The 27296-nt window shown below is 35.8% G+C and overlaps 1 protein-coding gene across 4 annotated transcripts in view; it reads right to left on the bottom strand.

The window, feature by feature from the left end:
* Nucleotides 1-27296, bottom strand: part of PDE10A (phosphodiesterase 10A) — a 347743-nt gene that overhangs the window by 72698 nt on the left and 247749 nt on the right. For all 4 annotated transcript variants that reach the window (XM_017746080.1, XM_008643319.2, XM_017746063.1 and 1 more), the window contains exon 2: nucleotides 22618-22746. Coding sequence is in view for 3 of the 4 variants with exons in the window: in XM_008643319.2 (XP_008641541.1) it covers nucleotides 22618-22746 (129 nt within the window). In the remaining variant the exon portion in view is untranslated. The remainder of the gene's footprint in view (nucleotides 1-22617; nucleotides 22747-27296) is intronic.

Below are 27296 nucleotides of genomic sequence, written 5' to 3'. Positions count from 1 at the left end.
AGCAGGTGTTTACAAAGAGAAGAAAAAGATGACATTGCCGTTGGCTCAAATACTACTTAGATATATACCTTAAGCAATTCCATTAAAATCAATAGAACTGCTACAGCATACATTGGAAATCAGAAATGCTTTTATGTATTAAATATCATGGCATTTCTGTTATGTATAGTGATTCAGGGCTGAAGGAGATGATTAAAAGAGAACACTGCTGGAAGCAGGTCCTACAAAGCTCTAACAACCTGAGTAAGCCCCACTGGATCTTGTCCATTGCGAGACATTTTGATATTTTAAAAACATGCATACCTGTTGGACCCTGCTGGGCCTCTTGAGTTTGGCTTGTTTATTCCTAGACCATGAATACCTCTTCTCAACTGATAAGATGCCTGGAGAACTTTAAGGAAAGACACTTCCTGCTTTCTCAACACCTATATACAGCCCACACTCCACTCTGAGCCTAATGAGGCAAGCGATGGCATCACACAGCTCAGTGCCATGATGTTCCCATCCCTGGCATGGAGCAAGGCTTCCAAGGCTTGTTGGCCCAAGCAAACCAAGAAATTTCAGCAGGTTGTCAGCTTCTGGAGCAGGAAATACTGCATATGGCTCAGTGACAGCAAGAGAACATAATAATGTTATACATGTTAGGAAGAATGTAATCTTTCACTTACCCTGGGGAAACAGAGCATCAGATACCAACATTTTTAGTAAACTTTTTGCTTTTAATTATTTATATTTCATTCTCATCCCTGCCTTTTTGATCACTTTATTCTCACCTCCTTCTGTTTAGAAACATTAAAGATTTTTTTTTAGGGAAAAACATGTCCACGTAATAAAATTGTAATTTACTGGACTCTTAAGAAGTTGTTCAAAATTTTCAGATTCCAGTGTTTATCGCTATAGAGAATCAAAAGTAGAACAAGAAGCTTTGCAGCCTGCCTGATTTTCTACTATCTACACCTCTGACTACATTGAAAACAAATGTCATGTTACTGAACTTTGCAGCAAAATCCTCAGAATTTGCACAAAAATCAAGACAGAGCAGTTTTCTTCTCTTTAGAACAGCTGACAAAAGAAACAAAAGAAAACACCCCAGAGGAAAAGTTTGCTAACGTCAACAAGGGTAAGGGATCATTAGAGCTTGAGATGATGGGTTACCACATGGGAGGGTGCAGTGATCCAGTGTGAAACATATTTATGTCAGGGGAATCATCTCAATCCCTCTGAAGAAACCATACTGTAACTACAACATAGGTGCATTTGTATTAGAGATGTATTTTATTTACTTTACTCTGTAGATTGAAAACCAAGAAACTGAAAAAAATGTTTAAATTAATCAGGAAAAAAACCTGAAGAAGAAAAAGAGGGACTAAAATTTACAAATTAAGCCTTTTTGCTTTTAGGATATTTCAGCTGATTTGTTAGTAATCATAATCAAGCTCTCAGTGACTGAGTTGAATATTACAGAATAATGAGGTGCAGATAATTCATGACTTTGGAGTCTTTGAAAAATGACATGTTATACTAACATGATGAACAGATTGAAACCAAGAGAAGATTGAACTATTTACTACTTATCAGTACCACCACTGTGAGTAAAACATTTTGCTTGCAATGAGAAGACTGTCAAAAAAAAAAACAAAAAAAAAAAAAAAAAAACCCTTCAGGGAGTGGAAAGGAACAGAATATGTAACTACAAAATTATAGACAGTTCTCCATGAACGATAATGACAGCACCTTATGAGTTTCTGAACTAGTCATTTTTATTCTAAAAAGATTTTGTAATGACAGATAATTATAATTCACAGTAATTACACAAGAAAAAAAATTTTAAAAATTATCTTTTTGGCTGCTCTACAACAACAACAAAAAAAATCCAAGACATTGTGGAGTTCAGTATTCTTCAACTGACATTTGAACAAATGCAAAATTTTAACTCTCTCTAGTAGCAGGTGCAGTATTAAAAATGTTAGGCCAGATTTAGAAAAGTTTTCAGGCAGGGATACATCCACTATGATTTCCAAAAAATCTCCGTAGCAGTCTGGCAACCAATTCCTTGAAATGAAAGGAAGTTACATACCCCAATGATGAGTAGGTATGTTGATTTACCACTGCTCATGTGAGAACGGTCATTCACTAAGTTGTAGAGACTCAGCCACTTGTGAAGCTCTAAGATTATATTAAGGTTATGTGAAATAATTGAGGAAGGTTATAATACTGAGAAGTGAGCTTACTAGAAAACAAGATAAAAATGTGACAAATACCAGTTGTCCCTGGCTGAAAACAAGAATGTTCCCAATGAAGCTCTGTTTATATAGCTCTGACCGGTCTTGTGTAACCTCGAGGACACACTGTAACAGCCAACATCAGACACTTCAGCACCAGAACACATTACAAAGTCACAGCACTTAGCAGTCCACATGCATCATGAGACATGGTCATTAAATAGCTTGGCACATCAGCATCCAGGTTGTCCTTTGACCCAGACTGGTTCTCCGAGAGGTTCCACAAAAATTGACAGGCAGAACCCAGTCCTCAGTGCACTGATGATTTTCTCATTTCTGAGTATGCCTACCAGCACATCCTCATGCTCCACTATGCCATCACATCTACTGCATACCAACTTTCAGTACAGAAACTTCGACACAGGCTTCAAACAGAGGGCTGGCTGTACTATCAGGCACTGATGATTGTCCCATCATAAGAATCTAGCTCCTTGAATCATTCAGCCATAAGAAAGGGAGGTAAATCACAGTATCTCTGTAATTAGGAACATGTGAAAGACTTGGGGACAGAAATCATCCCATCCTTAGAGGCTGCAAGGCAAATGTGCCTCAGACACACATTCACACAGAGAAGAGATCACACTGGAAATTTCAGAAGGAATTCTCTACTCACAGCTCGCCTGATAGATGTCAAAAAAAAAAAAAAAAAAAAAAAAAAAGAAATGTCCAAAGGAAAACTGTAAATTCAGATCTACAAGCTCTACAAGCTTAGAGTAAATGAAGAACTGGATGTGTTCATGCAAGACAAAATTACTTTGATGTGCATTTTTTATTTAACTAACAAAATCCAATGCAGATGGTAAATTAATTGAAATACTTAATAAGAAATCAGGAAATACATAAAGAAATCAGCTGGAAAGCTAATAAACTATATCTAACACAGCAGTAAGAGAAAGTGGAAGTACCACTTCTGTCGTTGGAATAAAGGGAGCCAGAGCCAACCGTACCTCTTCAACACAGCTGAAGTTGCCACCTGCTGGGATAAGGAGCTGTGTCTATCTCCCAAATTGTCAATCTAAGAGAACTACTAATGATCACACACTGAGAGCCTGCAACCAAGCGAGAAATCTATTCCTGCAAGTATGAAAAGGGTAATTCATAATCTAAGTCCCTTCTCACCATGCCTTCAAAATAGTTTTGAAACAGTCATGATTGAGGAATCTCATAATTTGCCAGTTACAGCACCATTCTTCCCAACTTTCTTCATCAGGCCTGCCACAGAGTTCTGTCAACACCAACACGAGTTTCTTACGTAAGCAAGCGTCACACAACTACTTGGATGAGGAATTTGGAAAAACAACCCCGTGACACAACCGCTTCTTAGACACTTCTTTATCTACTACATCTACCTAATTCAGAAACACTAGAGCTGTGTTATTTAACCCATTTGAGTCTGACATCTACTCAGATGGTGGCATATGTACACGGCCACTCAATTTTCACATGCATCACTAATTCCCCCAGGAGCTACTGGGGGACCTGACCTTTTCTAGACACCAGGCCACTAGTTTTGACAACTAATTGCAGGAGTGAGATTAAGTCATCAAACAGTACACCAAAGAGAACAGCCTAATAACTACATAAGAAGTTGGTGGTTCAAAAGACAAACATTAACATAATTAAATAAAGCAAGACTGAAAGCAGAAAGAAGAGCCAAAGAAAAGACTTTCAAAACAGTTTCAAAAGGAGGATGTGCAGGGAGAGAGGGACAGAGGTGCCAGGACGAGCAAGCAGCTTGGACAGAGACATCAGATGCTACCAGCAGTGATGTGCTTTACTGACCTCTCTAGGATTATTTTATTTTCTGCCATGATAGAAAAACAGATCCAGTAAAAAGAAAAAAATACTGTTTATTACAGATCAAAAAAAACCCCAAACTGCATCTAAAGAAAATCAGTCACAAAGTAAGATTTGAACAAAAAAAATTGTTATTGTTTGCAATATTGTTCACTGCTACTGTTAGTGAAAAAATAATGCTAGAAACTTAAATCTTAAGCTTTAAAAATACAGCTGTCAAGAAAAAATAAAAAAAGGTAGTTGCTTCAGAGTGCTTTGCCATTTTCCATCAAGTGAACAGATGGCATTATTAAAATTCTAGTAGAATGAAGTATTTATAAGTTCATTAGACAACACTAACTATGCAAAAAAAGACAGCAATATTGCAAATAAAGCTGCTGGATTCAAAATAGCATAAAAGTACACATAAGGGTTATAAAATCATATTTATGAGTTAATATACAAAAACAAATATGCCAAATGAAACAAAAGCACAAAAGAAATGCAGAAAAAGCTCTATAAAACAGTAATTTATTTTCCAGGGTCACTTCCAAGTTACTCCATGCATTCTGAGCCTGAATTCTATAAAAAGGACTTCAAGTTTGACAGTGTCTAAGACAGCTGAAAGGGAAAAAGCCTGTTACATTTCCTTTTCTTTAAATGCATATATAAAATTTATACTATGATGTACAATAAGTAAGAATGAAATTGCTCCAGAAATAATCCACACAGAAATGTAATCTTATTCTCTGAGGTGATGTTCTTAGAAAATAAACAAAAGGCCAGCCAAATGCATCTAGCACATAGGTCGGTGCTTTTAAATGCTGTCCCACACTGACTAATTTGATACCTGAGGTGCTTTATCTGCTCTTCTCTTCACCACTTTGAATTATTAGCCTACACAGAATTCACTTTGGAATCACTGATTTGTAATTGCCTTACTTTCTATTGTCTTTCTTCCAGGCATAGCAATGTCTCGACTTTACGGTAAAGTGGTGTCTGTTAGGATTCTAATTAACTTGAATAAGATGCAAATTCCTGTCACCTTCAAAATGTGCCAAAATAGATTTCCTATAAAAAGAGATATCTAACAAACTGAAAATTCAGCTTTCACTCCAAATTAATATATATCAGTTCCCATATGTGCAGATTTATTCAAAAGCACACCACTTCTCTGTGCAACTTTTATTAGTACAATCTGTGTTAATGTTTAACTCCTTTAAGCACCCTGTCCTCTCTGCGCATATTTTATGCAGTCTAACACGTAATTCTTGGAAAGTCTTTTCTTTGATACCTACATGGAAAATGATTCAAAGAGGGATGTGTACAATTTCAAAGCAGGAATCTTTCTCCAGAATTTAAAGAATTGTGTGGCACTTTTCTTTTGAGGGATCCATTAGCACAGGAGAACATCGATCTGTTGGAGTGAGTCCAGAGAAGGGCCACCAAGTTGAGTGGAGGGATGGAGCACCTCTCGTACAAGGAAAGAAAATTGGCATTTTTTTCAGTCTGGAAAAGAGAAGACTTTGGGGTTATGTAATTACGGCCTTCCAGTACCTGAAGGGAGCCTACAAGGAAGATGGAGAGAGACTGTTTACAAGAGCACATAGTGACAGGACAAGGGGGAATGGGTTTGAAATGAGAGTAGGTTTAGATTTGACATTACAAAGAAACTCTTTACTGAGAGGCTTATGAGGCACTGGAACAAGCTACCTTGATAAATTGAGGATGTCCCATCTGTGGAAGTATTCAAGGCCAGACTGGAGGGAGCTCTGTGCAACCTGGTCTAGTGGAAGGTGTCCCTGCCCACAGCAGGGGGCTTGGAACTAGATGATCTTTAAGGTCACTTCCAAGCCAAACCATTCTGTGATTCTATTACCTAAACCATACCCAGTGTTTTGTCAATGCTTGTCTATTACTTAATCAGATACAACCGATGCCATCTCAGATTAGAATATTTGAAACTGTCTCTTCCTGAAGGGATGAACCTATCTAGAAAGGAATGGCAAGGTGCAGGTCCACACCAGCAGAAACCAATTTAAGCCTGAACTACCACCTCTGTGCTCTCCCCACTGCCTTGGGGCAGCTTACAGCCGCAGCAGTGAGCTGTAGGTCTAATCTACAATTACATAAGCAAAATGACCAATGCCTGGGAAAGGCTAGATATACACACCCAGGGATGGAAGCTGAGGGCAGGCAGTGCAGGCTTAAATCAACCAGAGTTATTTCCTAGGAACAAGAAGGTTCTGGCACAACTGAACATGGCTTGAGCAGACAGGATTCATTGGCATCTCAGTTTCCTAATGACTGGACTATTCAAGGTGGTTGGTGCCAACTAAAGGAGCCTGAGGTTCTGAAGACTCTCAAGGAGGCATTGAAAGTTCTCTTTGCTAAGATGATTGGTACTTTTTTTTTTTAACATAACACGTTCATTCATATGTAATAGCTTAATAAAACAAAATGCAATTATGGCTTCCTTCAGGCTGGAGACATGGACACATCATCTTTAGTAAAATGTAGCAGTTGCAGAGATGTCTAGATTTAATGGGTTCTTCCATTCTAAGAACATGATGATCTACATCAACATTCATTTCTAGTTATTAGTTTCCTGTAGCACAGGACTGGAATGAATAAGAAGCTTTAATATGTTTTAGGTACCTGTAGAGCACGTGGAGAAAGGTTTATGTAAGAATTCACACTATTCTCTTCAAATCTTGAAATACTTCTTAACAATCAAGACAAACACTGCTAAGTCATACCACCGAGTATACTCTTTCTTTTGGTCAATCCTGCATCTAAATGATTTAGGATTGATTGTTTAGATGATAATATTTTAGGAACAGTTAAAGAGGAAGGTGATAAGATTGAAAATTATCTTTAGGCTCTTAATTCAAATAATATTTGAATTATTTAGCCATATCTCAAGTAGAAAACAAGCACGGAGAGAAACTTGCTTTGACAGCACAATGACATTTGCTAATCTTGTTCTAAAAGATGTCTGTGATTCCAGTAACTTATTTACACTGTATTATTGCCTTTAATACTTTCTTTTTCCATTACTATTCCAGATATACTGGAGGAATGCAAACCTACTCCCTAATTTACTTTTGTTTGCTTGCCGACTGTAGTACAGCAATGAAATTGGATAAGGTGTGCCTATGATATCAATGACAGGGTGCAAATGCATTCAGTTCCAAGAAAAACCCATTGCTAGAGACTACAATTTTTTCAAAGACACTTTAGGAAAAAAAAAAGCATCTATTACGTTTCAGTTTTGTCTGGGGAGAAATGTGACCTACATGGCTAGAGAAAATTTATTCCTATGAATATCTAATACAAAAGATTACCATGAAATAAAAAACTATGGCACTATGGTATAAATGGGTGGATGCACCCTACTGTGCAGTAGAAGGTAGAAAATAATGGCTGGCTTTCCAGCAGAAAGGTTTGGCAGTCAGCCATTGGTGCAGACTGGGTTCTGTTCCCAAAGATACATTCGCTCTGGCAACATAGTGGGAGGTGGTTTAGAGTGTAAAAATTAAGGAAAATAGTCTTTCAATATAGTATAAGCTGGTGAATGCTATTCATATTCATATTGTACATAATTTGATCCACAGAAAACACAGCAAAATAATTATTCAAAAAGAATTATTTTAATGACGGAATCCTGTGTTCTCCTACTTAATATCACTTTGTAATTATGAAAAAAAGCAAAAAATATGTATTGAATACTTTAAAAGTTCTCATTTGAAATATTATCAGTCACTAGACTTATTTCTTGTTCCATACATAATTTAGCAAGTGTCCTTTAATTTGATGCATAAGAGGATTTCCCACAAACATAAAACAAGTATATAACTACATCCATTCCTTTAGAAACTTCAGGGTGTTGGTTTAAGCTGACAGCTAATATTAATATAAACAGGATTTATTACTTAAATTGCAACTTGTTATATCCCAGAAATTAGGTTTTCTTTAAGCCCAAAGAAACCCAGGCTCTGTAGCATCCCACTTCATGGAAATCAAAATCAGCAAGAAAATGCAATAGAACAAATATTCCATATTTATTTGCATCTGTGGGGTGCTAATTAATGAAAAGGGTGAATGTCTCAGCCTGCCACCACCAATAGATTATACAATCCACTCCTCCTTCTCATAGCCTACATGCATCTACTCCTGTTTCTGTCCTTTTCTCATCTGTCCTGTGCTTCCCCTAAGGCCTCTCCTTTCAATACATAAGGGAAAGGAAGAAACCACTTGGTAAAGCTACTTCATATTCCAATCTTTACTGGGAGTGTAGCCAAGGATGTTTACAAAAAGCACGAGTGGGATAAGCAGGTAAACTGTTTTCTAAGCTTCTCTACTGACAGAGCAGCTCAGTTTTTCATGTATTATGCCATAGTATCTTTGAAACACTAATATTCAGTGCAGTAATTTTCCAGTAAATGTTAAAAATAGTAGCGAAAAATTTGTAAGATTCTGAATTTGTTCAAGGACTCCAAAAGAGAAGGATTTATAAGCAAGTTAGGAGGGTTCTTCAGATATGAGTTCAGTATGAAAGGCAGGAGCAAATACTTAGGTACTTACAATTTTTTTAACCTATTCTTTGCATACAGTAACTCTTTGGACAGTTACTGAGACTTCTTTAGATGTGTTTTAGGAGCAAAACAAGAGCTTTGTATCAACTCAAAGCTCCACTGTTCAGCATGTATTTTTCTGCAGCATTTCAACTGGTCATAAGGAATTCCAGGTATCTTTTCTATGAAAAAATACATTCTGCATTTGTATTAACCCAGGTTTAACTATTACAATTAATGAAATGAACTGGAGATTTGTGATTTTTTTTTTTCCTGTGTATATAGATGCCAGTATCTGGAACTCAACATATACTTTGTGCAACCACCAAAAGGAAAATTTGCAAAGATTAAAAGATATCAAATGAAATACGTTTAACTAAATACAATCCCTTGCAACTAATCTGAGGTACTTTCAAAGCAGAGGTCAGACTGAGATAACAGGATTACTGAGAGGTCAGAACAGAAGTTCAATACTTTCTCTAGATTCCTAATCTGTTTCTTCGAGGAAACACAAGAGTTACCAAGCCATTTTCCACTGATTCCTCCTCTAGGCTTGGATCCTGGACATGTTATAAAAACATCTTCAAAACCCAAGGTGATATCTGATGCAAATGTCCGAAAAGAGGTCCTGGTAAGAATGAAGAAATGCCTGTCCTTCTTTTACTTTATTCTCCTTATTAAGACATGTGAGCTTGTCACTTACCACAGCAAAGGTTTTCATTAACCTTTTGAGACACACAAATGAAGCCTCAAGGTTGTGAAAACTGTCAGGCCAGGAGCTCTTATTAAATACTTTTTTCTAAGAGGTAAAAGTGGAGTCAGAACTCACCAAAGTTTTATGAAATGAAGTCAGAAAGTTCTTGACTGCCAGTCTCTGAGATAAACCTCACCTAATTACCGTACAAAAAATGCTTCTGTTTCTGCATTCTTTAAGAAAATCCACCTTCAGAAAGAGTACTGAAAGACAGTCAACCATATCTGAGGGATTTGGATGTATCATGAGAGAGACAACATTGAGACCAAGGAAAATCATTCCATCCCTGTGATATGTAAAAAGAAATGGCAGACCTTGGAATGAAAACCAAGTAAAATTGTCTCTCCCAACAATCTTAGAGTTATGAAATACATTAATATATATTTTAAAAATGATAAGCCTAGGGAGGTAGAGAAAATGAAATAACAACAGGCTTCAGTCTGCCTATTTATCGAAAGGAAAATAAGGTACAAATACAAATGAGATGATGCTGAGCTAAGCAGGTGTTGACTTCAATGCCTGAAGATCTACATAAAGACAATCACTCAAAAATAGCCAATCATTTCCTAACAGTCTGTAGAAGAACGAGCTCTTCAAAAACTCAACTAATTGATTATGGAGCTGAGAAAACTTCCAGAGAAAATATAGCATTATTTGAAACAAGCCTTCGCTTTAAGATATGTCATAAAAATAAAGAAAAACAAGTATAGTAACTCAAGTACTATCCAAGATTTTATACACATTTATTAAGAATGAAGAAAATCTAAATCAAATATTCTCTCCCTTTAACTAGATTTACAAGAAGCAAAAAGAAAAGAAACAATCTAAACTTCTAATGTGACATTTATTCCTGAGGATCCTGTGTACATAGCTTTTCTTCTTTCATTGTTTCTATTAAAAGAATTATTTTGGCACTTCTATCAGAAACCTGTCCAATTCATTTTTTTAAGCTGCCCTCAGAAATATTGCAAGATTCCATCCGCACTTCTATTTTCTTTGAAGTGCTCCAGAAGCATCTCCCTATGTAGCTGATGGACAGCTACATAAACTAAGAAATGCTGAATTCAGAATGGTAACAAGTTATCCACATTTGTGAACAGAAACTGCATTGCCATTGTCACACTGAGAAGAAAACATTGAAATCACCTTTATCATCCAGAAAAAATGCTTAGTTTTGGTGAGTTTCTTCAAAGTGTGTTTAAAAGAATCTTGTTTATGTCCCTATATAATAGGGTCAGTCTCAGCAATGCTTAAATAAATCTGTGTGGAAACGTACAGTTGTAGTATGTATTCCAAAATTTGAGCCTATCCATTCTCAAATCATAAAGACCTATCTGTGATGTACAAAAATGCCAACATGGGCCAGTGATTCATCCATCAGTGTTTAGATCTAAAAATGGTCACTAAAGGATGCTGGACTGGACCATGACAGACAACAGTATTTCTAAGATTGCCTATGTTTTTGTGGCTCTGCAATACTGTTCCGTGCCACCTATTGTGAATTTTGAAGAGCCATAATTGTTTCTGTACCTGCTCAAACTACATGGATTCAAAATTTGATAACTGTTATTAAACAGTGCAACAAAGAGTTTTTGATGGAAAAAAAACCCTCAGAACATGAGAAAATACTTGTAAATACCCTTTTCCTATATTATATGGTCTGTTTTTCTCTGTACTTGAATGTATATACATATATCCACTGTCCTTGGTGTATACAGTTGGCTGCTACAATAGGTACCCCAAACATTGAAATGTATCAGAGATTTATGGCCACTGTTTACTCCTCAGAAGTAAAATTTTTTGAAGAACACAGTCATGCTGGCATATGGGGAGATGACAGTTATTTTCTCCAAATATTGTTTTGGCCAGAGAACGGCTGGAAAACACAACATGGTAATAGTACACATTTGTAAAAACAATTTTCTGTAAAACTAAAATTTTGTTTAAGAGAAGTAACAGACAATAGGGAGAATTCAGATTATTCCTTGAGCACATTCATGATTGACCATGAAATATATACATAATGGCAAACCAGCAGGTGTCACAATGACATGGCTTGCTATGTTATATAATGCGAAAAGAGCACATTCTGGTAATTTAAAACTGTTTGAAATAACCTCCTCTCCCAGAAGGGCATTCACTGTGTGGGTCATGACAACTCTGATTTAAAAAGAAGGGTCACTGTAGCTACTAGCTTAAAAAGTTGTTTTGAAAAGTCTCCACTGTAATTTGGTTCACTGTAAATCCAAATCACTGCCCAGCAAGTCCCCCAGAATAAACACCTCTTTATTGCTATACAAATACCTGATGCACTTCATGAAGATATTTCCATATGTTCACAATGAACCCTCTTGAACTGAATTAGTATAAATGTAACGAGTCCGTTGTCACTTCCCCACCCCAGTCACCAAAACCTGATGTCAGTTACACCCAATTGCTATAAACCCTTCAAAAACCCACAGACATTCCTTCTCCTACACCTTATTAATTTCCTAATCCTTGTTGCACATCAACACCGTCATTCTTTTTCCCTTTCACTCCCCATGCTTAATGACAAATGGAATGAAACCAGCACTTTAGGATGAGGACCAAGCACCCTGTAGAAGATCTCCCTTCTCTTACCTAAACAAACAATAAAACACACTAAATATTCTGCCTTTGCATTAAAAAAGAAATGTGAGAAAGCCTCTTAATCACTGTTACTCCACAATTTCAACTAGACAAACCTCTTTTTTTTGTAGCCGAAGATCATCACTTATGTGTATCTCTGCAAACTGCAGGTTAAAAGAAAGAATAAAATAATTTAGCTCAGTACTGCAGCTAAGTAGCATAAGTCTGAATAAAGTACTGTCTCCAAAGAGTTTCAAAGACGCCTTATTGTTACAACTGAAGAGACCTCTTGCAGCTTATCTAAGATCCATAAACAATGCGTCATAATATAAAAACCCAGTCTCTTTTCCAGCATATTCAAATGAGTTATTAAGACAATCTGACTCACAATTTGAACAACGGGTGGTACATAAATCCCAGAAAGGCAGGAGAAGTATAATGACAGAAAATAATGACCCTATTCTGCTAAAGTAAAAGTCCATCTACTCATATAACAATGGCTAGTAACAGCTCAATTAGAAAGGAAACAGGAAAAAAGTATGAAGAATTTACACTGTATGAAAAGGAGAGAAAACACAGACTACAGATGTACAGAGTATACTTACTCCAGTATGTCCTCAGAGCAATCAGATGCTTATGAATTTTCTCAGCTGGAGGCTGCATCAGGATCATAGTATGTAACAGCTCTTGATGAAGTATTTCTTCTTTGGAATGTGTCTAATCACTTTTTGAACCCATTTACATTTTTAACATCTCAAATATATTATGCTAATGGGTTCATAATTTAGGCATGGGTTGTGTGAAAAAGGACATCCTGTTGTTTCAAATCTGTAGTCAATTTGTTTTGCAGGGTGCCCTTCATTCTTCTGTTATGGAAAAGGTAAATCTGTCAACTGTCTTCATCATGACAGTCATAATTATAAAACTTCTGCTCCAGTTTAGGTCTTTTGCAGAATAAAGAATCCCCCTCTGTTTGGTAGCAGCATCACAAAAGTCATCATAATATAAAGATAATAAGGAAGAGAGGTTTTATAAAAAGTTAATAACGTGATCAGAATAGGGGTCTTTTTCTGGCTGAATTGAACTAGATGCACTAGCCAGTGCAAGAAATTCAGACCCTGCTAACTTCCCACCAACGTAACAACAAGCCTCCTACAAAATAACGCAAGATCTATGGGTAGTAAACGAGCATCCTCAAATGTCATATGATTAGTTCAGTAGATGTAAATGTCTTCATGGAATTTAGAAAAAACAGAAAATGAATAATGCTTTTGAGAAAAAAATATTCTTTAACATAATTATTCAATTAATTCTTTCTTAGCTTTTCTGTTCTTATGCTCAAACAAGAAAAATCCTTCACATAAAATTTATACTTATCATTGGCTCAACACCAACTGACACTGGTTTTATAACCCATTATAATTTCCTGCCAAACCTCCTTACACCTGAGCTTTAAGTGTTCCACATGGGAAATAAAAACATCCATTCCCCTCATACCTAGAAAAAATTACCGTACACAATCTCCACCTGTTCCATAATTGACAGTCAGACATTTTGCTCAAATTGTCTAAAGAAGTAAAATAGTTAAACACAATTAAACTCAGTGTACTCTTGCCCAAGTTTATTAACCACTGATAAAGTCAGGTTCCTCCAAGCCTCACATGCTGCTAGTCTAACAGTCCATTGTCCCCCTCAGCTGTGCTGATGGAAATGTTAGCTTGTCACATACATTGTATCAATAAAGAGTTCTATGCAAAAAAAAAAAATACTTCCTTTCTTGCCTGTTTTTTGGACTTCTAGAAATACAGATTAGAGATAACTACATATCTGGTTAACTTTGCTCTTCTACGTATCCTGAGGAGGTGGTGTTACCTGTACAGAGCATCTGAACTTCAAATTAACCTCAAATTTCCACAGTGACTTAATGAAGTTTCCTGTTTGGTTGGATTTGGCTGAGCTCTCTCTCTGAAGCTCTAAAGGCTGATTTTTCCACTATATTCCTAGCATCCCTCTTTGAGCTGTAATAGCTAATTCAGGCTAGGTCTAAAGTAATGGAGGAATTAGGGATGTAGACTGGGCTTGAATATCACCAGTACCTGATTAACTTTGCACCCACAGCATGGCTTGGATCTTGCCAATTTGCAAGACGATATTTGGGATCAGATGAGAGGACTAACAGCTGCCCAGGACTATTCCAGATGGTAGCTTGGATGCATCATGTTTGGGAGTGAAGAAAAAGCAGTTTACCCTCGAAGATGTGACACACCATGCAACTAGGCTTCAGAGGTAAAGATCAACCAAACCTTATTTTTATCTAACACTTTATGAGATTCTTCTGAGTTTCTATGCATCTGGGTTTAATTTTCAGTACATTTGAAGTTTTACCATCTTAGTGTGCATCCATTTTTTCAGAGAGCTTATGAAAATAAAAATCCCTCTCAGAATACTAAAGTCCTCTGTAGTGAAATTGTCTAGGAATTCCATAGTTTACTTCCAAGTTCTTAGCAACTTCAAAATCGTAACGAGAACTTTTTCTCCAATGCCTGGATTTTTTGGTTCAATATCTGTATCTTCGAAGACAATTGAAAAAGATTCAACTCAAAGTTTTGTGGGTTGGTTTCTTGTTGGATTTTTTTATTGTCTGGAACTTGACTACACGTTTTGAACCAAATAATTTCTAGCTACATGCTTAATAACAGCTTCAAAGCGTTTGTATAATATTTGTGACATGACCCTTTCCTCGACAAAACTCTATGGCAGCTAAGCAGAGGAAACAGGGCTCACTTTTGCGCAATACATGTGTCCCTCCTACAACATATTTAAACAGGTATCATCTCCTGAGGGAGTAATTAGGGAATGTATAGAAGTAAATCAATAGGAATGAAGTCATGCTTAGGCCATCCTCTTGCTGAATGAAGTGGGAATATAATTTAACATTCATTCATAAAACATGCAAAAAAAAAAAATCCCAAAAAAACAAAAACAAAAGCAATTTATTATAGTTCAGTTGAAAATTAATTGCCAGGATTTATTTCACCATGCAGAGTATAAAGAAGTAATTTTTGGACAAAGCCCTTGATCGACCAATGACCACTAGGACAAATAAAGGGACTATCTATGACTCATCATGAAAAGTACACACTTTAAATTAGCTGCACTAAATCTGATCAGATAGACAAACACAGGACAACTAGCCTAAAATTCCCCCAATCATAGATATTTTAAAGGATAAAGTAACTGAATCAACATCGTGATTAGATAAATCACTACAGAATCACACACTGAAAATGTTTGGTCTTCATTAAGCCCATACTATGTCTGTGATTTACTGTTCTGTGTATACAATCTGATTTCAAAGCATTAAGACAACAGAGCAGTTTCAGAAGTAAAATTTCTGCTGAAAATTGTCACTAATAGCCAGTATGAGGTTAAGACATATATCATTAATTGCTTCTGCCCATAGAAACATAAAATCATCCACGTAAAGCATGGCATCAACATTTATATCCAACTAGACATCTCCACTGTAAAAGATGAATTTTCATTCATCCTCAGGGCTTCCTGTACTTCCTGTGATATAGAAGAGATGGCAGAATTTTTACACGTATATTATATATGGATAAGGCATTGAGAATGTTGCTGACCTGAGTTTTCACTACTCGCATACAGAACATTCATGAATAAACATTCTTTCTTTGTGCTCACTAACAGACTATCACACTGTGTGACTGCATACTTCCCTTTCCTCAAAGACACAGGTCTCATTTAAAGGACAGAACAAGCAATGTTATTTCATAACAATCTATAGTTATTTTACATTTTGTCATTTTATCCTTATTGGTCAATCTTTGATTACAGGCCTTGTCTAGCCAACATTAATGAAGTTAATACTTCTATACTTGGATTAAAAAGTCCCATAAAAGTTAATGACTATTCCCTTGTTATTTAATTCTTTCTCAACTTACAGGCCATGGGAATGTTCCTACTCCATTTCAATGCAGATAAAACAGGTTAGCTAACACTGACATAAATAATCATTATTAAAAAGTGTTGGCTACGTGGGTATACAGTCTCCACATACATCAGCAGAACGGATCCTCTCTACTGAGTAGTGAGAGATTTTTTTTCTTTTGTTTGCTTGATTTTTTACTCTAAAAACAAAGATCCATTTACAGGAGACAAAGAATCTGAAAACAAAGAACAGCAGGGCCAGACAACATTCAGGAGAGCTGTCTCACACAGTAGGGAAATGGTTTTGTATTGCATATAACCTTCATTAACCCATTATTGCAATGCTATCTCTCTTATACTGTCCACTCTTTACAGAAGATATTGATCATCTGGAAATGTTCAAAATGTAAACTGAAGAGAAACAGAAAATTGGAACACCTATTCCTCAGAATGATACTAAAAGAAGCTCCATGTCATAATTTACTGAACATTTGAGAAATGACAAAAATCAATATCTGTTTATTTTCTAATACAGCTAGCAGTACTGAGCAGAAAATGATTCTGTGAAGCCAGGTTTAAAAGTAAGGAGAAACAGTATTTTTGAGAAGACAGAAAAAACATAAACACTCCTAATTCAAGACTAACAAAGACACAACAAACATTAGTATAAGTACATGTTGAGAATAATTGCTCTAGATATAATGTGATTAACATAATTATTTAAGAGGGAACTCAGACCAAGCGATGACGTCTACTTCCGAAGGCCAAACATATCATCATTAAAGGATTACCCTCTGCAAATATCTGACCAGATAAAAATTCTAAACACACAGAACTCCAGAAAAACAGAAAAATCACCTCCTTCACCTGACCCACTCAAAAAAACCCAAAAAACAATCAGACAATAAACTCTCACTTTTTTCAGCAAATTAGAAGAAAAAAATGTGCCAAGCTCCTTTGAGCACTGTTTGGAGTTTTCTAGTGATAGCCATTCAAATAACAAATGAAATTAGTAACTGCTTCAACATCAAGATGCACACTGAACAAAAAACTTCATCATCACTGAAGACCTCAGTATTATCTACCAAGACGCCACTGCTTAGTGTTTCTGTACTACCAATATATTAAAAAAATCCTTATCTATCTAATCTAAATATCCTCTCCATTAACCTTTTCTGTCCAAAAACCATACTGACAACATCACAGGGAGAAACTTGTTCACTAACTCCTTCTCAATATTTTCACAGCCAAAATGAGCCCACTTCTAAGTTGATTCTCTTCTGATTGATTAAGAAAAAACAATAAAAAAACCCATTGAACTTGTCACACAGGAAAGAAAACATTTCACCTTGGGCAATTATACTGAGTCTTTCAGGAAATGGTGCAGTAATAAAACAATTTTCTAAAGCAATGGCACAATACAACAGTCTCCCCAGAAATCTGCTCCAAAATTCTTCTGCACCTCTGACACATGCACGCCATTTTCATTATCTGGACTAAAATGGCATTCCTATGTAGAGCTCCACCACAGAACTGGAAAGTGCCTCTGAAATACTAACATAAATTATCCAGACACATGAGAAATGGCAACCTGCAAACTATGACATATAAAAGTCTATCCATGAGTTTTATCTCCAAGGAAGTGAGGACTATGCCAAATACACAGACAAATAGGTCCTACATAGTCAAGCCCCCGATATTGTTGCAACTTTCTGATAAAAACATACACAATAGAGACAATTTTTATCAGTCTGGGTATTATCCCAGGAAAGTAGTGCCTGTCAGTATCATAAATTACCTTGGTTCAGACCAAAAAATCCACCTAGATCAACATTTTGTATCTAACTGGTTGTTAGCAAATGCTGAGTGAAGAGCAAGAACACAGCAAGCAATTATTCCAGTTGGAATTGGAGGAGACATACTTTCTGTTGTATTTTGAGAAAAATTAAAAAAAAAAATCCAAGAAAGGCATCAAAATATGCAAATAGTGGGGTTTGGTACTAAGCATTAAGAGCTACTACTATGGTGTCAATGGTGCAAAGTCACACACTGCCCAAATAATTCCCACAACTACTCTTGCTTTTTGGCAAGTATTTGTTGCCTGCTTGGATGTCACAAACATAAGCACAGCAGGGATGCATCGGAATAAAACAGCATGTCTGCAGTGTCAATGAAATATTAAGACACCCTAATTATAAATCAAGGAGGTTGTTAACATACTGCCATATCAGTTCCTCTTGCCTAGGTTGGGGAGAAGTCAGAATTGCAACAAGATGTGGAGCACCACAGCAGTGACAGTCTCCAGATTCCAAGTATCCTTCATCTACACTGCTAGAGCTCCTACCCTGCACTACAGAACAGGTATCTCTGCTTAGTTGGTGCAAAAAGGCACAGTCCGCAAAAGCTAATAAATCAAGAATAGGCTCCATTTTTTTCTTTATAATTCTGGCAGCAAGATGACATCTACTTAGCATACACATACTGACACATATCCCCCTTACATATTTCTTTTTATATACACTATCCCTGCTTATGGAAATGCATGTTAGCCATCCTCTCAGCTGTTTAACAACCTCAGGCGAAGTGCAAATAACATTCCTCTACACACCATCTTTTAAAAGCAGGAATAAATAACATAATTAAAAGAGTAAATAACAGAGTAACTATGATCTAATGTAGAAATATGTACTTCAGTATTCCTTAACAATAAAAACCTAAGTACAGACTTGTTCCCTAAGTAGAGACACATATCAACACCTCTCAAAAATTCATTACTTCGTCTCTTACAGGACTGTAGCCAACTTTAAATCCCATCATTCTGATATCTTAAAACCTGAAACTGCAGCACCAGAAATCTCTTTTCATACAGAACTTTTATGTGTCAATGATACAGCCTAGTACAATTCAAATATTGCAGCAATAACATACCAATTTTATATTATGGAACTAATTTCTAATTTCTTCTTTTTTTTTTTTTTTTTTTTTTTTAAACAGGTCAGTTATGAAATTTCAGGTTCCTGGAAATGCAGTAATTTCAGTGCACTTAAAAGATTATAACTTCTGAGTATAATTAGTGTCATATCATGTACTAAATGTACTATTTTCCTTTTTTCTTTTTTTAATTGTGTTTATAAATTACTTAACAACAGCATTTGTATTAACAACGGCAAAGCACTTTAAGTTCCCACTATACATAGCTTTACATGTTTTTGGCAAATATTTCTGGGAAAAAAATGTATAAATCTGATAATGTGTCCAGATTCAGCAGTAACTAAGCACACGGTCGTGCACTGTGATGAACATGAGGACTATGGGAAGTGATGAGTTTCCTAAGTGATATAGGCAGCTTTCCATGTAGAAATTCTGTGTCAGTACAGTTTGTCCTTTCTTCTTATTATAAGAAGTCATTAAAAAGATTAGGAAAGAGATCTATGAAATTCAGTATCAACAGTGTAAAAGATGCACATCTGGTTTATAATCAATGTGCTTAGCCTCTTATTGCTGTGGCAGTGAAGCTTCAAATGATATAATTAAGGTTGGAATTTATCAATATTTTTCTGAGAAATTTGTTGGGAGATGAGGATCTATCCAGCGACAGAATCTAAAGCTTTCCTAATATTATGGCTCTGGCTAAAATCATCTGCCACTTTTGCTTGAATGATATGAAAGGAAAGAGGACAATGGAAGAAGTCTCATGAGTTCTCTGAGTATTATATCTAGGCATCTGGAAAAGAAAAAAGATCTCCTTCTGGCATATTAACTCTGCCATGATCTGGATAGGAAAAATTTAAAACTCGAGTGTTTGTGTATTACAAACAGAGTTGTTTGGAAAGGCTGTGTGCAACAATACAAGGCCTGGGTGTGTTTTGATCATGTAATTTATTGGTAGATAATAGGGTTCAAAAAGTTGCAGTGAATACCCAAATATCAGCATAAGCAGCATTCCTTTTCCATGCTATCTTTGAAGCTTTTCTCCAATATACCAGGAAAACAAAAAACACAAGTTAAAGAAAAAAAGTCCTACTATCCCAGGTAGATCACCATCACCATCACCATCAACCAGACATGAGCAACTTTCAATCTAACATTTACCATGACAGACACATTTAAGCCATATACACTGACGATAGAACGCCTTATATTTTGGGATATAGTTATATCTTAAACACTGCAGTATTTACTGATTTCCGTCCTTTTTAATAATTTAGGTTTAAAAAAAACCCAAAACATCTAGAGTAATTAATTCAGTGAATCTCAGTCACAGATAAATTTTGGTTCATTTAAGTCCAAATCAGACATTTCACTTCATGTTCATGCTAATGAAATTCAGATAAACTACCCTGGCTGCAGGCCCACTGACTTCTGGCTGCAGAGTACACACAGCTGGATGTCTGCAAATCAGGCAGGACACCATTTCTGCATATAGGTTAATGACTGTTCTGCGTCACCATCATGTAAGAGTACAGACACTGAGCCAGAGACCTTAAAACAGCACTTTATCTGCCTGGCAACTTTCTAATAAAAACAAAGCTTATTTTTCTGGCTGTAACACATTACATGAAGTGAGCATTCGTAAAGCAAACTAGACTGAAGCAAAAAGGATAGAGGGAAAATTATACCCCTACTGATGTAAAGTGACTTAAGCTATGCAGCCACTTTAAGTCACCAAAGATCCGTGCTGACACCAAAAGAATCAGTTCCATCCTCTCCCCCTCATTTCTCACTGCCACCATTACTCAGGCAGCAGAATTTGTACATACATAACATGACCTAAGTAAATCATCTAGCAAATTTCTTTGCTGAAAATATTGCATTCTGAAAAACTGGGATATTTTGTTATCAGAAATATTTTATATGACTATAGACTTTATCTTTCCAGAAGAAAATCACAGATAAGGCTCATCAGTATCTGTTCCATTCTATAAACAAAATGCATTCAAATTAATCTTTTTGACTTGGCAAGTGTAGTTTTAAATCTGGTTCTGCTTATTTTTGTCTAAAATCCAACACTAAAGAAACCACATCTGTATGACTGTCTTTAGGGTAATAAATATGGCCACCTAAAAGATCACTGTCAGGAAAAGGGAAGTAGCAGGGAAGACAGAAAGACCTGTTGGATGATAATGGTAGCATAAGTATTGCTTGACACTTTTAATACAAGTTTGGGGCAAATTAGCCATAATACAGAGTTTTTAAAGTGTAAGAAAAAACAGACAAATCCCACTGTTGTACCTGTTTATGTTAAAACTTTGCTAGGAAAATGGTCAGCAGTTACTTTGCTTTAGCAGTTGATTCAAAAACTTGCATGAGGACTCCCACAAAAATATATCTTTAGTTTAAAGTCTCCCCCAAAAATTTGAGCAACTGGTAATAAATTCCTCTAGCAAAATATGATTCTTGATGCTAAAAGTTTTCCAAAGCACTTACTTGGTTTTAGCATCAAGATCCTGGACCCAGACTATAAACTGTGTTTCAAACATACAATGATTTCTTACAGTGATTTCAAGCACCTTAGACAAAATCATTATTTTTAAATGACCATAGCTCATAAAAATAAGAAGTATTAGTTTCTGTTTTATCTTCTGCTTACAAAAAGCATTGTCACAACCTATTCCCTTGATTCATAACATTGTTTTTCTGATTGCATTTGTGGATTATAACAATAGGCCTTCTGCAGTGCTGCAGTTTGCAAACTACAAAGAAAGTAGTGAACAGTCTATTGCTATGTACTTCTGTTCTGTTAGGTAATCTCTTTAAAGCAACAAAAATTACTGCTACCTTAGTATGATATATATATATATATATATAGAAATATAGTCATTACCACCAAAAACAGTAACAGCTCGATAAAGCCTTTTCCATCCCTTGTCAACCATCATCTTCTACAGAAAACACTATCTTCTAGGAAGTAACAATAGCCCCTCTATGTAAAATGAGAATTATCACCAGAACTTAAACCCTAAACACCTCGGAAGTCAGCCAGAAAACAAAATCAGTGTTTCTAACCTAACCTTCTTGGTAATTTCCTCCTTTGCATTTTACCTGGTACATTACAAATCACTGCTAGAATTGCATGAATTTTATGTTTGCAGACAATCTCACAAAATTTAATATCATTACAAAATTTATGATCATTGTCAATCCAGGCTGTCTCAAAAGAAAGTTTTCTGGGTCTATTTGGCAAGGTATTTTACCTAAAGCAATCCAACAGAAGTACCCCCAGAATTCAACACACTGGGTTTTAACTTCTATGTCAATGTTCTTATCTAAAATTGACTTATTACATGTTGCAAGTAGGAACTTTTGAGATGGTATATCCAGTAATTTACTGAGGCATACTGGATAATTTTAATTCGAAATTTATCAATTTCAGATCCAAGAAGACCAAATTATGTTCTCAGAACAGACACTACAGGTTGATGGATAGTATTTGCAACTCAAAATGGGTAAACTAAACTTCCAAAATTAGTACCAGTATATTTCAAAATAAAAATACCAAAAGGTTCAAAATATTTTTAAAAATTGTTAGCCTATTTTGCCTTCGAAAAAATGGTAGAACCTAAACACAAAAATTATAATAGTCAAGTTATACCAAAACCAGGTTTCCTTTTTAAATCTGAAAATAACTGAGCTGTTCAAAGCTAAATATTAATCACAAAGTACTTACCTTCTTGTCTGTTATTTTTCCTTTTTAGCCATTTTTCCACAGTTTCCGCACTTACACTTTCTGACACAAACTCATCCAGTACCTGGGGGTGAAGAGAAAGATACGCCTTCACTTTTTCATCTGTTAGGCCTGAAAGAGAGAACATTTATTGATTACATTATTTGTATGAACTCCCTCATATGAAAAAAACACCTAGAGACAAGCAAGAATCAATATCCTTTTCTTTAACACACTGATTGAATATATGACTATTTAAATAGAGCAGAGAGAGCAATATCCAGTCAAATAAATGAGCTGTCATATAGAAAATGGTAGAAGCAAAGTGTATCCATAGAGGATACTGTGTACAAAAGTCCCCTAAACAAACATAGACATTACCCAGGAGAAACAGCTAGGTAGGAATTCGCGACTATGATTGTGACTATAAAATTACTTAGTTCCAAGATACGCAAGATGATATATTGATAAAGAAACTGGTTAGAAGGAGATAGAAGAAAGTGAACTGGGATGTCTCATAGAGCACCAAATTCAATATTCTCACTGCAAATGGCAGCAAAATCAACACAAAGTATTATATAACATGAAAATCATATGCAATTTTCAAATACTAGAATTACTTAAGTTACTTTAGATATATAAACTGTTTTCACATGCATGCTTCCATTACTTTAGTAATTTAGTTATCAAAATGAAAATAATTGCAGATAAAAGGCATTTACAATATCTGCAACAAAAAGAAAACTCCAGTAAACATTTTAGAACAAGAAGAAAAATTCAGAACCTCAGATCCTTGACATTCATAAATAAATTTTCAAATTCACAAAATTATAATCTGGTTATACACTTCACAAATCCCCCAAGCAAAACGACTGGCCAGAGGGAGGTGAACCCAGCAGTGCTGAGGTTTTCCAAAGGGGGAAGAAATAAGAAATGCCTGTCCTGAGGGACTTGGCTCCAATCTATCACAGAGGGCACAGGCACCCCGAATGCAAAAGTCTTAGTGAGATATGAGGGGAAGAGGAGTTACAACCACTCTCATGACTCCAAATACACCATCTTCTCTTGTGTTTTGTGTATTTAAATATAATAGTAAATTCTCCACAGAAAGCAGTCAAGGTTCAGCAGAAAAGAATCACCTCTCTGAACAACACTCAGAGAGTATTCATGCTACAAAATACGATCAATTCTCCTATTTGATGTTTTGCACAGTATCAGAACGTGATGAACAGAGCAGTAGTGCAATTTCAGTGCTAGTCAATGATGGTAATATTTAAGATCTCTTATAAATGTTTACTATGAAAGTCTTCAGGAAGCAACACCAGAAGACAAACCAACAGCTCCCATCTGCAGGGCATCAACCACATACGCCACTTTACTCACACCGACTGCACCACATCACTCCACCACATCAGCCCCCACCAGCCCAAAACTGGTTTAAACTACCCTTGCTCCTAATCCAAAGGCAGCAGTTTCTGTTGGATATCATAGCCTCAAAGAACAACATAGCCACTTAAGGAAATTCCCCATATCTGAATCTCTTGAATAGGAGCTAATTGAGTGAGCATCCTGATTTTCATTAGTAAAGAACAAAAGGTTTCTCCTAAATCAATAAAAGAAGTAGATAATCAGCAAGTGGGGCGAAAACAAGCAAAGCCCCACTACTTTGATTGTTTAACCTTAGGTGATAGCTTGTAAAGTTAGATCATAATGCAGCTATAAAGAAGTACAAGTGCCAAATGAACAAGATGATTTTAAAGCCAATACAGGTATGACCTCATATTCAGAAAAAATCAAATTCATTAATATAATTCAGTAATTTGTTCAAATGAGAAAAATGCAGTACCTTGAAAAAGTATTTCTAACTCCATAGCAAGAAAATTTGACAAGGAAACATGTTTTAAGAATCATTCAAAAGACTACTGCATTTTAAAGATTTAGCCATCACAAAGCCGTCAAAAATTTATCTGCCCTTGAAGTTCTACATGAAAAACAATCAAAGCACACTTTTCATAAAATGTCTGCTACTTCCAAGTTGTCTTTAGACTGCAAAAAAAAACCCTTTTTTGCTTCTAGTAAGAAACTATGACATGAAAGATCGTAAAATTAGCAACTGGATTTCTGAAAGGACTGGTTTGTTTCTTCAGTGAAAATCACCTTTGTTTCCTGATTCAAACCTTTAAATGTTGTGGGTTTTCTAATACATACATCAAAATTCAATAAAATGTTAATTTGAAATAAGACTTCAGTCTACAGGTCTTAAGTTTAATATTCAGATATCATGCAACTTCAGCAACCTAAAGGTAAAAACTCTACTTTAACCTTATACAGAAAAGTGATTCATGGAGCTGATACAAGAAATCCTAAACAGTCTTTACATTACCCTTTTTTATTTCACTAAAGGCATCTGTGCAGATGTGCTTTTTCAATGTGTGATTTATAGATGGGAGCAAGAAGAACAGGATTTACAACTATGTTTGCAGAGTTAAAAAGGAGTAATTTAAACCTATTTTCTACATAGATTAAGGCCAACTTATCAGTCAGCTCTCAACTGTTAGCCTGCTGCATCAAAACACACTGCAAACATACACACAAACTCCACAATCAAAACTAGCAATGACACATTGTCTCATACAAAGCTAGTGTGAACATTGCAGGCTGCTTAATAGGTGATTGCCTGGCCTGCTCAAGCCTAGTTTCTCCTTTTGATCTACCAGCAAAGTTTCTTTTCAACAACTCCTACATTTCATTAAAGATAATGTAAATTAGAAGCCTAAAAGAGATCAACTGCTTTCACAGACCAATCTCCCACTGTCCAGTGTAAGTACACCAACAGCTTCATTAGTCAAAATCTGTAGCACTAAAAAAAAAAAACTAATTAAGAGAAAATTAGGAAATACTTGTTACAGATTGCAGTATTATGCAGGTAGATCATTTTACATGTACTGACCCAGACATTTTTCAAGAAGCCTCAAATGTGTGAAGATAGTTTCAAACAAAATGTATATTTGAATGACCAGGAAGGAATAAAGCATCACAATGGACAAAGTTTATGGAACAGAAAGATTCTTATAATAAATATGAGCAATATTCACCCTGTTGATTACCACCATCCTCATACTGTCTATGTTGGATTTTAGGAGAGGTAGAAAAAACAAACACTTGCAGTCTTATATGCTGCTGTCCTCTTAAGAAGTCAGAGAAATGCTCTTTGGAAAATGACTGACTATCAACACTTTAAAATAAAAGCATAAAACACTAGGACTTCTATCTTAAGGAAGAAAATGGTTTTTTGGCAGATGTGACAAATTATACCAAATTCAGCGTCTTAAAACTCACAGTGAGTTTTACTTTAAATTATAATAGTACTACAAGGAAACACTGTAGGCTTGTCTAGACCAGTAAACTGAATATTGTAGGGCTGTTCACTGACATTAAACCAAGTGGCCTATAACTGCTTCATTCTTACTACTAAGCTTTCTTGATCTCCAACAATGAAGCTGAGGGAAAACTGAAAGTTTGATTGCCTGCTGGGAACCATTCCTGGCCTGACCCTACCCCAGAGCAACATTTGAGACCTGCCCAGGACATCACTAACTGGCTCGGAAAATGCAATGCCGAGAACCATTCCAGACAAAAACCCAATTCTAGTGTATAAGAATGCTCCTTTGCACTGCTTACTAACTCAGATATAGCATAGCTGGGTTTAAAAATAAACCTAGAAACAAAACCTCTTCAAACATCAATTATCAGTAATTATTCCTTGCTTTTGAGCCAGTCTTCAACAGCCTTCCTTTAAAGAAAAAAAAAAATTAATAAAATCAAAAATCACTAGATTTTTGCTTTCAGCTTTTTATGCTTCCTAAAATATTTAAAACCTTTCTTAGATATTGGATAACCTGTGTAGTACTGAATCGATTAATGGCTCTCCTCTCTGGCTCCTAATCCATGTCACACTGCACCCTCCTCTGAGAATAGCTTCACTGAGCCCAGTATAAAGAAGAACTGACTGTGAATGAGCTGAAAGAATTGAAGCCTAGAGCTATGTTTAAAAATCTGCTCCATTTATCAACATGAGTCACACACGTCATTAGCAATTCTTGCAATTTTTTCATTAGCGTTGTGATATTTGGTCTTTTTTCTAAAACCACTAGCTTAATCAAATTTCATGATTAGGCAAGAATTTTAATTTTCACCTAAAATTTCTGGTTCCCAGTCTGGGGGGCACATGGGGAGTCAGGGAAGAATGGGTAAAAACTGATGAGCCAGCCTAATACTTATCAAGGGTCAGCATTTTATCCCAGACAGCTACACTCTGAAAGACTGCAGTCATTTCTTCCCTCAAAACCTTTGCAACAGTCTTTGATGAATTTGGCACACCTTTTTCCCATTTAGACTGGATCCAATGGTTTGAAAACACATTGTGAGGGTATACATTGGTCATTCATTATAAGAAATCAGGTGGATTTCGCATATCAAGAAGGCTTTTACCAATAAACATGAAAGGAAATAACTATAAATGTTGTCAATGTTGCATCTGTTAACAACAAGAACAACAAAAAAGTAATTCAGACAGAAAAAAAAATACACAAATTAACTTGTTTGGTTTAGGAAGCAATTCTTCCCTGAAAGTAGAGGAGCCGCAGAGTCACAGCAAATATGGGCAAAGTCTTAATATCTCC

The sequence above is a fragment of the Corvus brachyrhynchos genome, unplaced genomic scaffold (assembly GCF_000691975.1).
Source record: "Corvus brachyrhynchos isolate BGI_N302 unplaced genomic scaffold, ASM69197v1 scaffold70, whole genome shotgun sequence".
Taxonomy (NCBI): domain Eukaryota; kingdom Metazoa; phylum Chordata; class Aves; order Passeriformes; family Corvidae; genus Corvus; species Corvus brachyrhynchos.
Note: the sequence above shows the minus strand (reverse complement) of the source record. Positions and strands in the feature narration are given on the sequence as shown.